Raw genomic sequence first — 15803 nt, forward strand, 5'->3', positions numbered from 1 at the left:
AGAGAGAGAGAGAGAGAGAGAGAGAGAAAGAGAGAGAGAGAGATAAATTAAGTATCGTTTAATGTTGTAAAAATAAAAATATTACAAAGCAAAAAAAAAAAGTAAAATAAATAAAGGAAAAGATTAAAATGCTTTATGTGATCATTTAGTCATCTCCATTCGCATTTACTATTATACTTCCCTAATCTTCGTCGCCCTCGACGTCAACTACGATGAATTAATTTCTCCCCTCTTTTTTTTTTTTTTTTAATATACCTACTCTTCTTCGCACACGTGAACGTTTCCTAATTAATCACGCTTCCTACGCGCGTACGTCAAAAGTAGTTAACGCATACGTACGAACACGACAACGAGTAACTCATGTTTGCCTAGTTGTTCTACTTGCCAACAAATTTATTAATCGACAACGACAACGACGACTACGACGATGACCAACGATGATCAACTTCTATGAAACCGATTAAACCGCATTAGAAAATGATGGAAAGGCGTATGTAAATAAATACGCTAAATAAATATATACAATGTGTAACAAAAGTATTCGTATTCTTCGTTATCGATCTAATGTTACAATACATATTTTCTCCTAATAAAATATTTCTAGAAATTTAATACTCAATTATTTTTAAATTTAAATTCATATTAATTTGTTTGCAAAATAATATTTTATTATATATAAAAGATAGTATAATAATAATTTATTATATATCGAACTAAATGCATTACATTTGTTATGGATATTTTAGTTGCATTAATAGAATATTTTTAAATGCAAATACTTATTATATAGATGCATAAAAATATATTTAATAAATGTATATTATCTATAAAAAAAATAACTTTTTAATCATCTGTAATAATCATTATTTTATATTCTTATCCAATCTCGTTTATCTTACTCTATATTAATGGGTTTATTTTTCGTAAAATAAATAAATAAATAAATAAAATTGGACATAAAACTGATAAGAAAATTGATCTCAGGGGATAGACTCGATCGTTTCAAAAATGTTATAAAATAAGAGGGAAGATCGATCTTTTACTACTTACAAAAATTATCATCGTATTTTTTATTATATCTCACGTAAATGCAAATACTCTTGTGCGAGATCAATTTTTTGATCGCTTAAATAAAAATTAGAATTACTTAATAAAATGCATCTATCGCGATAAAATTTATATCAACACGAACAAAAAACAAAAATTGTGTGTTGTTGATTTCGAAAAAGTAGTAAAAAAAACTTTGATCTCTTTGGTAGTATTGAATAATATGAGAAAGTGTAACAGAAAAGTAAATCGTACTCGTAAAAATAAATATAATCTTAAAATAAAAATTTTCTGTGTATACAAATTTTTATAAGCTTTGCATCATAAGCACATAAGAATTACAAATAATCCTTCTATAACACGATACGGTTAGGTACCTAAAAAAAAAAAAAGTGTCATGTTGCGTAAAACCATGTTAAACGAGGACCCAGAGTGTTCATTATTCCTTCACGTTATTATTTTTTAAAGTAATTTAATTATTAAATATCTATATGTTCACACACAGCAAAAATATATCACGTTATCCAGTACTGTAGAAGTATAGTGTTATCAAATTTTATAAAGTAATTTAGGTTTAATTTTTTATATTAAGGAAAAATCATATCATCCAATGCTGTAGAGGTACAGTGTTCTACAAAAGTTTGTCGCCAATTTTCTTATGGTGTTATAGGATCGAAACCGTGTTATTGGATAACGTGTTATAAAAGGGTTACCTGTATTTTTAAATTACAATAAGGAACGGGTTACGAATATTTTTATGATTTCATTCATATCCAAATATAAAATAGACAGATCTCTCTTCGTTTCTCTTATTCCTCCTTTTTTCGTATTTCGAAAGATTAGAAAGAATCGTATAGTATCTTCTTTTAGAACTTGGAAACATTAAACGAGACACGGTATAAAGGAAAATATACTACGAGGACATTCCGTTAGTAGGAGAAAAATAAACAAAAAAAGAAAAAAAAACAGGCGAAAGAGAGAAAGAGAAAGCGGTGTGGGGGGAAGGAAGGGGGAAGGGGTAGTTTGAAATGGGAGTGGGTTGCATTCGAGCTTGCATCTTTTATTCGCCTTTTTCTCGAAAAGAAAAGAAATCTCATTCGAACGGCGAGAATTCTCGCAGCTTCGTTCCCCATGAAGCACAATTTCTATTTCTTTCTTTTTCACCCTCTCTCGTTTTCTTTCTTCCCTATCGAACAGACAGACTCGTCGTAAAATACTTCGAACGAATTCCAAAAGAAAAAAGAAGAAGAAGAAGAAAAGAAGGAGAAAAAAGAAAACAGAAAAGAGAAGATCATGGTAGCTTGTCGACAATTTCAATGTTAAAAAAAAAGACCGTACATCTTACTTTTAAAGAACTCGACATTGATACTTTACAAGAGATTTTTCTTCTTATTCTTCTACTTTTTCTACTTTTCAGTTTGCATTAGTCGATAATTTCATTGACAATTTCGGATATAGGTTCATATATATTTATATAAAAATTTTATACGATGTTTCTTATCTTATTTATCCGGAAAATTATAACAACAGATATATATATTAAGAAATTCAAAAAAAAGAAGAAACAAAAAGGCGTTCATTTTGAATGATCTATATATAACATTATATCTTATCTTTTTATATTTTTTCCTTTTTACACATCTTTAGTAACACTTTCTCAACGGTATTCGATATTACCAACCTATCTGGAATCAACAGAACACTATTTTTCATCTTACGTTTTTTTAAACATGTCATCTATTCATATTACTAACCATATTACTAAAAACGTGTTTATTACAAGGCACATAACAATATCAAACAATATAAGAAACAATAATAATAAACGAAATGTTTGACAATTACATTTACAATACATATGTATATCTAATGTATATTAAGGAACATTAAAAAGTTTGAAAATACTTTAATTTGGTATTCGTATAAATAAAATATTTTATCATCTATATCAAAATGATATCAAATACGTAACCTTGCAATTGCAATTACGTTACGAGTTTGTATATTAAATAATCAAACGTGATTAAATCGTTTAATCCAATATCATTCTATATATATATATATATATCATATTGCATTATAATATAAATAATTGTAAAATAAAAATTAAATAAATCATAAAATGAATTTTCTTCAATTTCGTTGACCCCTGTTCTTAACTTATCAATCGTAATATTATCGGTACAATTTTATTCGTTCAAATAAAGCGTTAAATCTTAACGATTATATCGGCAGGCTTTCAAAGTTTAATAGCGAAACCATTTTATCAAGGTAAAGTTTGACCTCTAAAAAGCTTCGAGACGTTCATCTCTTTTTACGGGGATTTACGTCTGAAGAATTCGCACCCTTCTCCTCCTCCTCCTCTTACCCACGCCCCCTTCCCTTAATCTCTTGTCTTCGTAAATGTCCATCTGGCTCTTTCAACTTTTCTCTTAAACCGTTCAGGAAGGCAAGTAACATAAAGGTAGTAACACCCTTTTGGATAACGTTTCACGCACCATAGACGACACAAACGTAACAACGTCAAGTTAGCTTTTCGTATACTTGCTACAAACCCTTTTTCTCGAGTTTTTCTCTTACCGTAAACATCGAGGAAGAAGAAGAAGAAGAAGAAGAACGTGAAATGCGAGAGAGAAAAACACTGCATAGCAGTCTGAACGAAATGGAAAGGTCGTCGTTATCGAAATCGTTTCGTTACACGTGGTTAAACATTTCCAAAAGATTTTCTTCCCATGAATACGATTTAATCTTAAATTACGATTAGCATCCTTCTTTCTCTCTCTCTTTCTCTCTTTTTTCTCTTTCTCTTTCCCTTTATTCACCGAAACATTTCAAACTACGAGACACGTATAATAAATATAATGAAACTAAAAAAAGATAAATGAAATGCGAGGGAAAAATAAAATTAAAAAAAAAAAGGACCATTTCGTTTATTAACACGTTTCTATCTCTTTCATCTGTATCATTGTGTTGCAACACGAGTTTAAATTAATCGAAAAAATACATCTATATACATACATATAGCTATATATATACAGAGTGGGCAATGCATACTGAAATATTTCCCGAAATAATATTGAATTTAATTATCATTCTTTCCTAAGCTTTTATAGTTTCGAATAACAATGTTGTATATATATAACATGGGGAAATTGTTGTGTTCAGGATAACTTTATAGTTATATTTTTTCTACAGTAATTATCCTATACCGTGTAATAACATTAATTGCTACGTTTTATTTTTTCGGTAACATATAAACAAATAGCGTACAGATAACGGGAAAAAGAAAATTTGAAATAAATCTTCTTTACAAAAGATAATAAAAAAATAAATAATTATATATATATATAATTTTAATATTATATATACATAAATTTTAAATACGATTAGTCGGTATGTTGTAGAAATGCAACGTACCTACGTAAAAATAATTGATGATAAATATAATATGTGACTATTATTATTATTATTATTATTATCGAATGAAATTAATCTGATTTATTATAATAACTATATCTATGATCAATGATAAAAGCAAAGAAAAAGAAAAAAAAGGAAAATTATGATAGAAATATACAACAAGAGAAAGAGAGACCATTTCGTTTACTTGACAGGTAAAAGCAAATACCAATAGAATATCGATACTTCAAGATTAGAAAGTTGTTTATAGTATAGTACGTTGAAGATACAGAGCAAGAGTATATCCATCCTTTAACATTAGTACGGAACATTAAGTATACAGGACAAAAATGTCTACCATTGATATATACATTGTATATCTTCTCTTTCTTTCTAACACACGTTCAACTGGACATATAAGTATCCGATCGTTTCTTCTTCGATCATAATAGAAACATCATAAAAGACGACGATATAAGCTCGTTCAACGTTAGTTAGATATATCCCCCTTTCTATCGATAACACTAAAATATCTTCTTATTGATACGATATCATAACGTTACGGCGCGGATATTTTGTAAATAATAATCTAATGGAAAAAAAATATCATAAATCGTATTTTTTTTTCTCTAAAATTAATCTTATATTTTGTATCCCTACATAATATGTAACTCTCGTCTACCTCTAAAATACTTATGTTATTCTGTAAAAAAAGAGTACTACTCCATTAGAGTCCAGTTTGGTTTAGATGCATGTATCTACGTGAGATGTTTTACGATGAGAAATAAGACAAGATGGATAAGATTCGTATACTTGTTAGATAGAACGAATCGTAAGAGTAAAATGGTACATATATATTATATATATACCAATGTTATATACTTCACATATATATGATACATATATAACTTCAAGTTCTTACAGATCAAAAGTTTGGATTACTTGAAATGAAAATAATTGATCATACTTCTCTTCGCGATTATTATTCGCTACGAATATCACATAAAACATTAAAATATGTCTCGTTTCTAAATCCCATTTTGAGAATATATCCCTTCGTTTGTATATAGGAATGTTCCATATAGAAGGGCTGTAAGCATCCTTCTAGTAAAGGGGGGTTGACATGTTCTTAAGAAACGTAACAAAAATAATTCAAAAAATATGAATATCTTGAAACACCCTTCTTATCGCGATACGTAAATGCTATACCCAATTCTTTCAAAAAAAAAAAAAAAAATAACTCGAGAGATGGTATTTTCAGAAACGAGCATGATTACAAAATCTATACTATCCAACTATAATATTTATCTATATCAATATCTTATTTATTTCCCGTTTATTCGATTTAATTTTTCCTTATTTCTGTTATTTTCCTTATTTATTTTATTTCTTTTTACACGCTTTTATATAATTAAGGAAAATTTATTATTTTTCTTTTGGTTGACCATGATGACTAGGCACATGACTATAGCCTAACGTCGTTAGAATTCATTCTGGGAAATTATGAAGAGTTATGATCTAGGCAAAAATGACCCTCGTAAATTTGCGGATTGCAATCGGAGGGTAAGAAAGCGGAATCTGGGAAAGAAAGAGGTGGAGTTCATGCGGGAAGGGTGGGCAAGGGTGGGCAAGGGTAGGACACGAAGAAAGAAAGAGAAAAACGGACAAAGATGAGAGAGATAGAGAAAGAAAATAATGAAATGAAGGGAAAGAAGGGCGTGGATCGCGTTCATCGATTAATTCTTTCGAAGTTTGCAAATTGTTCAAAAGTACTACCCCTTCTTTACGATTGCAATCTCTGATCGCGTGACTTATTACGAGAACACCAAAGACCTTTTGCGGCTTACAATCATACGTATTAAGTACATACCTATTTACATACGTCGTTTCTTTTTTTTTTTTTTTTTTTCCAATAAAACCCATTTACCTATACAATTCTGTTTATTGATAGTTCGATAATATTCGCAATGTAAAAACAAACGCAATGATTTTCATTTTCTTTACACACACATTTGTTATATATATTTTAATTTTAATTATATTATTATTATTATTATTATTGTTATATTATGTTTGTATATTATTTTTATTTAATATTGTTCGTATGTTGAAAATTTGTTGTTACTTTTTCCTGAATTATTTAATTATTCTTAACACCTTGTATAGTATATTGGATACACATGAAAATTGTGTAACTTTGAATGTCTGAAGATTATTTTATCACATCTAACGATAAGTTATGTTTACTATGATGCAATTATATTAATATAAGTTAAATGCTATAATAATTTTGGTTTAAACTTACTACAAAGTTTAATTATCGCAAGATTCAATCGCTAATAATGCATATGTGACATGATCATATATATATATATATATACAAGAATTTGTTATATTAATATATACAAGATAATGCAATATATAAGAAAAATATTACAAGACCTTGTTTAAATAAAACAACAAATTATTCGTTGCAATATTTACGTGAACGCAAAATAATATGAAAAAAAGGGGAAAAAATGGAATAGCAAATATAAGAAAACAAAAATACAGGGATTGAAAATAACTCGTTTGTTTAACCAACAAATAACGAAATTCTGTTAATTTGTAGATATAATTTGTAAAATCGTATATACCATCTGGGTTATAATAAATTCCATTTGGAATCTAGGTAGATAGATATAAGTTGCATTCGTAGAAAATGAAGGACAGAACGTGAGACTCTTTCGTGAAACGAATACCGAAACCGCCGCGTAGTGGCACGTTTCATCTTCTTCTTTTTCTTCTTCCTCCTCCTCCTCCTCCTCCTCCCCTTCCTGCTCCTCTTCTTCTTCTTCTTCTTCTTCTTCTTCTTCTTTTTCTTCTTCTTCTTCTTCATTCGCTTTGAACCAGGACGAATTCCAATTTTCGCGATGAGCACAAGCGTATTCGACTTTTAAATGAGTTTTCGCGGCGGAATTCGCAATTACCTGTTTTACCTGTTAGACAGACGAATTTTCCCGTCCGAGAGGAAAAAAATTTTTATCGTATACAGTACATCGCGTATTTGGTATTGAAACTTTGTTTTTTCTTTTTTTTTTTTTTTTCAACAAAGCAACTCAGTTTATCAATCTGTCTATGGCAACCTATCTAACTATCATCTGATCATATTTATCTTTATTATCTTTTTTTATTAAACATTATTTCATTTGTGTGTCTTATATTTTTATCTTATAACATTTTGAGTGCTGAATACTATCAATTGAAACGTTTAATAGGAACGGAATATTTTATTACTAGTGTGATTGTTTCGTTGATTGATTAATGATTTTACTCTTTAATCACAATTAATAATTAAAGTTTTTTTTTCTTATACATAATTTTTGTAGGTGAGTAAAGCTCAAAACAATAATCAATATACAAAGAAAAAAATATTACATAATTTGCATTGATATTGACAAAAACGTATATGCGTCAATAGTTAACGCTGGAAACTTTTACCAAACGCATAAATGCACTCACGTTCATAGCACTCGAAGGGTTAATTTTCTTTATCCTATTCCAAATATATCTATCAATCATATACTTTTTTATTGACCTATCCTCTTTAGACCTTTATATTAGGGTTAATCAAAAGTTCGTGCGTTTATTCTGTTATAATTTGTGTTATAAACTGCATAACAGATTGTTTTTGATCCAATTTACTTTGAAAAGATTAATTTATAAAAAAAAAACCCCCACGAACTTTTGGTTCGTCCCAAAATATTCAATCTGATTTTTGGATTTGTTTTCTTATTGGAAAAAATGAAAAAAATAAAAAAAAACAATAGAAAAAGGAAAGAGTTGGAGGGGGAGAGGGAGGAATACGAAAAGTGTTTAACGTTAGCTTAGAACTTGGAAGCAACAACGGGGACGTGGAAGCGAACAAGCTCATCGAGGACGTGGAAGTGAAAGCTCGGAGACAGAGGGTGGAGAAACACAAGGGCGTAACGCTCTGTATGCTCATAGGGCTTCCCGCCCCTCTATTGGCCCACTTTACTAGTAGCTCCCGCATGGTTTTTCTTTCCTTTTTTTTTCTTTCTCTTTTTCTTTTTCTTTTTTCTTTTTCTTTACGCTCGTTACAACTCATCGTTTTCGAACTACTATTACTACTACTACTACTACTGTTACTGCTATTACCATTCCCCTTTATTTTTTTTTTATTTTTCTCTATTTTTCTCTTTCTTTTTTTATTATTTTTTTTTCTTTTTTTTTCTATTTTTGTTTTGTTTTCTCGTATATTGGCGATCGGAAGTCGAAGGAATAAAATAAAGGGGGAACAAAGTTTAGAGAATGGAAGGTAAAACTTGGCGACTATGGACGCCATAAAGACGCCCTGACGCAACCCTAGGACTTTCTTCCTAAAAGAGAAAGGAAAACTATCGACCAACAACGTTCACGTTAGATTCTCTTCGAAATTACTCTACCTCGATGGAGCTACTTCGATCGACTGCTGTTTCAGTTTGGTTTAGAGTTTGGATAAACGTGACTAGAAAGTTTGTTTAGTTATCTTTTTCTATTTCTTTTTCTTCTTCTTTTTTTTTTTGTATTTTTTCTTACAATTAATTTCTCAATTCAACCAAAACGATAAATCTTATCATTTCTTCTACGTAATGCAATATTTTTTACTTTTTACGATGAATAAAGGTTGTCAAAAGATCGATAATAAATCATAACGCATATAGTTAAGTAATAATTATCTTTTTAACACTTTTACATATGTATCTAATTTGTGTTAATTTTAACGTTATTTTCAGAAGAATATTAAGTATACAAGTTTTCGTGGATTGGTTGAAATATTTGTAACTTGACACACGGAAATATATTTTGTCGATAAAACTTACTTTAAAAAAATAACAAAACAAAAGACTTTTTTTTATTGGAGATCTGAACTATTCAACCCTACCTTTGTATTGCAAATTCTTTCTTCTTTGTAATTATATTATGATTATTTTGTTATTATGTTCGCATGCGTATATACATACCCGCAATGTTGTTTAATAATTAATAACAACTTTTTTTACTAGCTTCAATTGTTAAATATAATATTTTAATGTTAAAAAAAAGAAAAAGAAAGAAAAATATAAATACTTCGAATTCTCTGATATTTGTAAAATGAATAAAAATATTATACACATATAAAAGTGGAGATAACGTGATGAATAATAATTAAAAACCGCATATTAATATTTAATTTGTCCGCAAATATTTGATAAATTCGTCAACAAATTGAACGTAGAAACACGACGCGTATCTCAATATTATAAATATATACCCATGACAAGATAAATTTGTTTTCCTGTTATCATCGATAAAAGTAAATTTTCTTCGATAACATTGAAATATTTTGTCGCTAAAGTTAAATAAAGAGAAAAAAAGAAGAGAAAAAGAAATCGTTGTAAAAGATGAAATTATTCGCTTTTGTAAAGAGAAGTCTAGTAAATCTAACACGGTCGTGAATTCGATGAAAGAGGAAGTAAAGAAAAATCGGAAGATCTTACAACGTGTGTGGGTGCTTTGTCAACATTCTTAGCGAATTCTAAAGAGAAGAAACAAGGGTAAGAAAACGTCAAACATCGCGAAACGGTGGCGCCAGAAACGGGGAAAAAAGAGAAAAAATAAACGAAAAAGAAAAGTAAAAGAAACGAAACTAAAGAATAACATAGAAAAGAAAAGACATAGGAAAACGGGGGTAGCTAATGGGTTCGTAAAGGTAAAATCGCACGTACAAACTTCGTAAGAGCGAATCCTTGAGCCACGATCTTCATTATAGGCACCCACTGACCTATATTCTTTCCCTTAGATTTTTCTTAACATAATTTCCCGAAAGACGGCACATTATAATTTCGAGAATCTATTTTTTTAATTGTTAAATGCAATTTGTACTCGGATGTAATATATCACGCATAAATATATAATTATATATATATATAAAATATAATATAATGCATTCGTATAAAATTTTACATACGTTCTACAAGACGTGTAGGAGAATAATCATAATAAAAATATAATTACAATCTGTGAAATGAAAAATATTTTTATATATAATATAAAAATTGTTTTTTTTTTTTTAACTAACTATTAATTCAAATATACCCATATCTCGTCAGTGTTAAATTTTCAATTCCTATACAATTCTCGTATACCACTATCATCTATAACGTATGTTCCATTGCATCTATAAGAATAAATACTTCAATGATACGTAGGTTACTATAAAATATTTATCATCAAGTATCAAGAATTCTATACGACTCTTTAAATCCTCTTCTACCCTTTTTATGGGGTGCGAAAGGAAAACATGCGAAAGGTTCGAGTCAATGTTCCTGATATCACGTTCTTACATCTCAATTCTTTTTCTTTCTTTTTCTTCTCTTTTTTTTCTTCTTTTTTTTCTTCCTTTATTTTAAGCTCGAAGCAATACGTGGTGATTTTTATCGATCTTCCTTCCTACTTATCGTTCGCTTAATCATTGCACGCTAAGTCGACACGTCAAGTCGCCAACGTTTGATCAAACTTACTCACTCACTCACTCACTCTCTCCCTCTCTCTCTTACTACTCGACAATTTCTTTTCTTTTTTCTCTTTTGAAATAAAAGAACAATTCGAGGCGAAAGCAAAGGAATAAAAAAGAAATTACTTATCGTTGAGGATCATTAACATCGCGTGATCTTTCACGATTCTTCTCAACCCTTACCTTATATATATGTACATATTCACATATTATATTATATACATATACAGTGCCGAATTTAAAAGTGTGCAGAGACCCTCTTAATTATTTGAAAAGCTAGATGAAATAAAATACGTGCACTAAAAAGTGCATCGTATAATTAATTACCTTTAACGAAAAATTTATATAAAGTAACATATATATATATTATAAAAAATGTTCAAATCATTTCAAACAACGATTCATTTCGTTATTATCAATTTGAAACTAAAAATTATTAAGATTAATCCCTCTATGTGTGCCTACACTCCTTAAATCTGACCTCGTATATAAATAAAACCTGTATGCTCATTTCGTTTTGATCATAAGTACAATACAAGAAAGAAGCTTTTCACGTTACGAACCTGTAATACCACGGAAAAATCTCTTCTCGCCCACGTAATTGCCGATTGTGACGCGATAAATCTCGATTATCCTATTATCCCTCCCCCTCTTTGACGTCATTACGTCGTTTGGATAATTTATCCCTAACGTATACGTATACGAAATAAAAAGAAGGAAAAGAAAGAACGACAATGAGAGAGAAAGAGATAAAAAGGGGAAAGAGGAACAAAAAAAAACTGATAAACTCACTCGGTTTGATTATCCTCAAAGGTGAGAGATCCTTCGGTATGAACATACTGCTTTCCCGGTTTCGCAGTTCCTTCGATCGTACGATAAGGAACGATGACGCGTCCTCTGGCGCCACTGTATCTCACCACCCTCAAAGGATATTGTCCTACGCTTTCAACGAGTTCGATGTCCCTCTCAGGAAAGCCAAATATTCCGCTGTGATCATCATCCAATATCATAACCGTTGCCAAACTCGGTGACACCAACATGGCTGGCTGCGAAACGTTGCTCAATCTGAACCAAAAAATCATAGAAATTTATTTTATTTCTATTCTTTTTTTTCTTTTTTTTTTTTGTTTTCCTTTTCTTCACATTTTCCGTGTCACGTCGAAAAAGAATTTGATTTGATTTTTTTTGTGTTTTTTTTTTCTTTTCTTCTTTAATAAGAATTCTTTTTCATTAAAATAGCGGCCAAATAATTAGAATTATTTTTGACTTATATTTATTTATTATATTTAAAAAGACAAACGAACTAACGTGTATTTCTATTCGATTATCATTTTCATATGAAGAGAAGAATGAAGAAGATGAAGAAGTAGGGAAAGAAAAAGTGTAAAAGTATTCGTCTCTCGTTAGTGAGAAATATGCGTCGGTGGTGCGAAAGTGGCTCGTTCCACAAACGAGCAATTTGGTAGCTCTTAATCCGAGTAGGAAGTACTCGTCTGAAGCATCACCGCTACACTTTACTCATCTCTACTTGGCTTTACTTTGCTACTACTACTACTTCTTCATTTTCATTTTCTTTTTCTTCTTCTTCTACTTCTTCTTCTTCTTCTTCTTCTTCTTCTTCTTCTACTACTACTACCTCTTATTCTTCTTTAGCGGCTAAAACTAGTAGATAAGGAGTCGAGTTTTCGCGGTTAAAAGTGTCAGGTAGTCGAGCTTGATAAGAAAACAAGTTTAAAAGTGTTCAAAAATAGAACGAAACCGTGAAAAAAGATATATATAATATTATCTTATTTTTTAAAAATGTCTTCGTTTATATAAAAGTAATATATTAAAAAAGGTGTATTCGAATTGTCGACGGTTTACCTGACGTAAAAATGTTCGTCTTCTTCAAAAAGTTCATCGTCGATAACGGACAATTGTATTGTTTTCTTGGTCTCGCCGGGTTCGAAGGTCAAGGTTCCTTTGGCACTGACATAATCAGAACCAGCCTCGGCAGAGCCGTCTTCGGTGGAATAATCGACGGTGCAAGCTTTATTTAAATCTCCGCCAGCTCTGGTAACACCGATCTCAAAAGTACCGACGTTCTCCATAACCGTGTAATGTCCTGGCTCGAAGAATATTCTCATCGCGTTAATGTTTTCTATGTCGATACTCTCGGCCTCGGCCTTCTGTAACTCGGCCTTGACCTCGCTCAGATCGCTTTGAGCTCTCTCGCTGATCTTTCTACTGAGATTACCCGCACCGACCATTTTCCTCGTAGCTTGGACCCTGTAGAATGCTCTACTCTTCGGTCCTTTACCTAATACCTCCTCGTGAGCCATAACTTCGAGTTGTTCCAACGGCAATGTTGGATTTTTCTTTCTTAATTCTCTCAATGTATTAATATAATCTCGGCGTGTTTGTTCAAACTCCCGCGCTTCCGGGGTATCAGCGTCGGCCAACCGATCGACCGTATGAAAACTATCCTGTTGAGGTTTAATCTCGAGTTCGACTCCGCCGTCGGAGTCGCCAGCTTCTGCTTGAACGATCACACCTCTCTTGTTCATTCGGTAACCCTTTTGGAGATACTTATAGATGAGCAAACGTCGATCGGCTACGTAGGCGGTTAACACGGTGGCCGGAAAAAATGTAAAGGTCAGTATACCTTCCCATACCTCGAGAACACCCGGACTCGAGACCGCGAGTATCACGTAGAGCCACACGTAGGCAAATATGCTCCACGTGGCCGTCACGAAGAAGACCCGTAGATGCTTAATCTTTCGCGTCTCGCCGCTTGGTATTACGAACACGCAGAGTGATATGATCACGAAAAGATTATACGCGGCCGAGCCGACGATCGTACCAGGACCCAACTCCCCCGCTTCAAAGTTTTTCGCCCATATCTCGATGATCGAGAGAAGTATTTCGGGCGCGCTACTACCAAGCGCCATCAGGGTTAAATTCGCCACCGTTTCGTTCCAAACTCGGACCACGACTATCGTTGGTTCTCTACCCTGTCGTCGTACAACCAATTCCTTTTCCTTTGACGTAATCACCTCGATCGCTGCCATAAATCGATCGCTGATAATCGACACACCGATGAACAGATAGAGAAGAAGAAAGAAATAAACGAATCCTCGAAAGATCACGTCTATCAGTTGTAGGTTTTCCAAGGGTGTCCATATCGGTATCACCAAACCCGGTTCGCAGCGCACCGTATAATTTCCTGACATCTTGCTTCCTTTCCCTTTTTTTTTTTTGCTAACTTATTTTTTCCTCTACTTATTTCCTTCTTCCTTCCTTTCTTATTACTATTATTTTGTTCCTTCCTATCGATCGGACAAGAATGATCTCTTCGAGACGCTATTCGACGTTTCTCGTTCTACATTTCTACACGTTCCGAAATAATATTAGGTTGTTACAACGAGAGGGGGTTGGAGGGGGTGGCCCCTCCTCGTTGATAAGCAAACGACACTTTTACTCGCACTCCCTAAAAGCCGACCGACGGACCGACCGACGGACCGACCGACGGACCGATCGCAAAAGATCGCGCACACCCGCGCGCGTTCCTCTTTGCGAAGCCCCGGACGAATGTCCGATAGCCGGTCTCTTTTGTAGATGTGTATACGTGTTAGTGTGTGTATATATATGTGCTATAATGCGCGCGTGTAAGAGTATGTGTGTAGTTTTTGTGTGTGTATTTAATGTGCGTGCTGCGTGCGTGCGTAAGAGTGCGCGCGCGTAAGCGGGATTAGCTCGGTTACCGAGGGCTACCCTCGTCTTTTTTACCACCGCGGCAGTGTGCTCCCATGGCGAAGAAAGAGAAAAAGAGATAGATAGAGAAAAGGGAGAGAAAAAGAGAAAGAAAGAGAGAGAAAGAATTTCTTCGGCCACGAGCCGGCAAAACCGTACGGGGCCGCGCTCGAACGAATACTGAAAGAGCTTGCTGTGCTGCTAGTAGTGTGTGAGCGAATGAACGAACGAGAAAGAGAGAGAGAGATAGAGAGAATGTATGTGAAAGAGAGAGAGAGGGCAATGGGAGGTGGTACAGTCTCTGTCTCTCGACAATCCCGAGTGGCAGCAGTGGCGGCAAGCCTTCGTCGGCTGGCTTCCCTGCGCGCTTTCGTTCCACTCGCATCTTATCGTCCCCGTCGCTCTTTCTGCGAGCCGCGAGCTTGCGGAGCCAACTCCCACCCTTTTTTCCTTCCCTCTTTCTATCTTTCTCACTCTATCTTCCACCCTCCCTCCAACCGTTTCGTAGCGCGCGTCCCTGCCAACCACCCGATGCGACGGAGAAAGCGCATGCGTTTCCCACCTATTCGTTCTCGACCACCCTCTTCATATACCGGCCAAGCGACACCCAAGTCATTCGGCTCTGCTCGGCCCCGCTCGGCACTACTCGGTACCGCTCGACTCGAATTTTCCACCCGTTCGACGACGTCTACCACGACCCGCCCGGAACTCTTGCCCATTACTTACTTCGCCTTGTCTTGTCTACTACCTATCGTCTCCTAAACTTTTTTTTTTTTACTCTATTCCTACTTGATTTTCCTCTCGATAAATCCCCCTCCTCCTCCTTCTCCTCCTCCTTATCTTCATTTATCTTTTTATCATATTTTCTCCCTCGCTCTACTTTTAAGGTAAATTTGTTATTGCATAAAAAAATTATTTTGCGCGACTTTTTTTTTATAATAGATTCGTAAGAACGTTAAAAAATAAAGTACTTTTTTCCCCTGTTATTATTGTTATTACTTCTATTCTTCGACGAGGAGTAATCCCTACGTTGACGCGAGATTTGTAATATCTTTTATGTGTATACCTAATATCGTTTGAATGTTTATAT

General features: G+C 33.1%; 1 protein-coding gene across 2 annotated transcripts in view; it reads right to left on the reverse strand.

Annotated features, from left to right (window-relative positions):
• The window catches only part of LOC106789738 (sodium/calcium exchanger 1), an 85004-nt gene extending 69874 nt beyond the window's left edge, over positions 1-15130 (reverse strand). Inside the window, exons 1-2 of one of the 2 annotated variants that reach the window (XM_014754205.1) lie at positions 12845-15119; positions 11774-12046 (exon numbers count right to left, since the gene is read on the reverse strand). In XM_014754205.1, coding sequence (XP_014609691.1) covers positions 11774-12046; positions 12845-14193 — 1622 coding nt within the window. In that variant the 5' untranslated portion in view covers positions 14194-15119. Of the gene's footprint in view, positions 1-11773; positions 12047-12844 lie in introns of both variants that reach the window. The other variant, XM_014754206.1, reaches the window with a different exon arrangement.
• Positions 15131-15803: the final 673 nt, after the last annotated feature.

This window comes from Polistes canadensis, unplaced genomic scaffold, assembly GCF_001313835.1.
Source record: "Polistes canadensis isolate GaletaPanama2010 unplaced genomic scaffold, ASM131383v1 scaffold_199, whole genome shotgun sequence".
NCBI lineage: Eukaryota > Metazoa > Arthropoda > Insecta > Hymenoptera > Vespidae > Polistes > Polistes canadensis.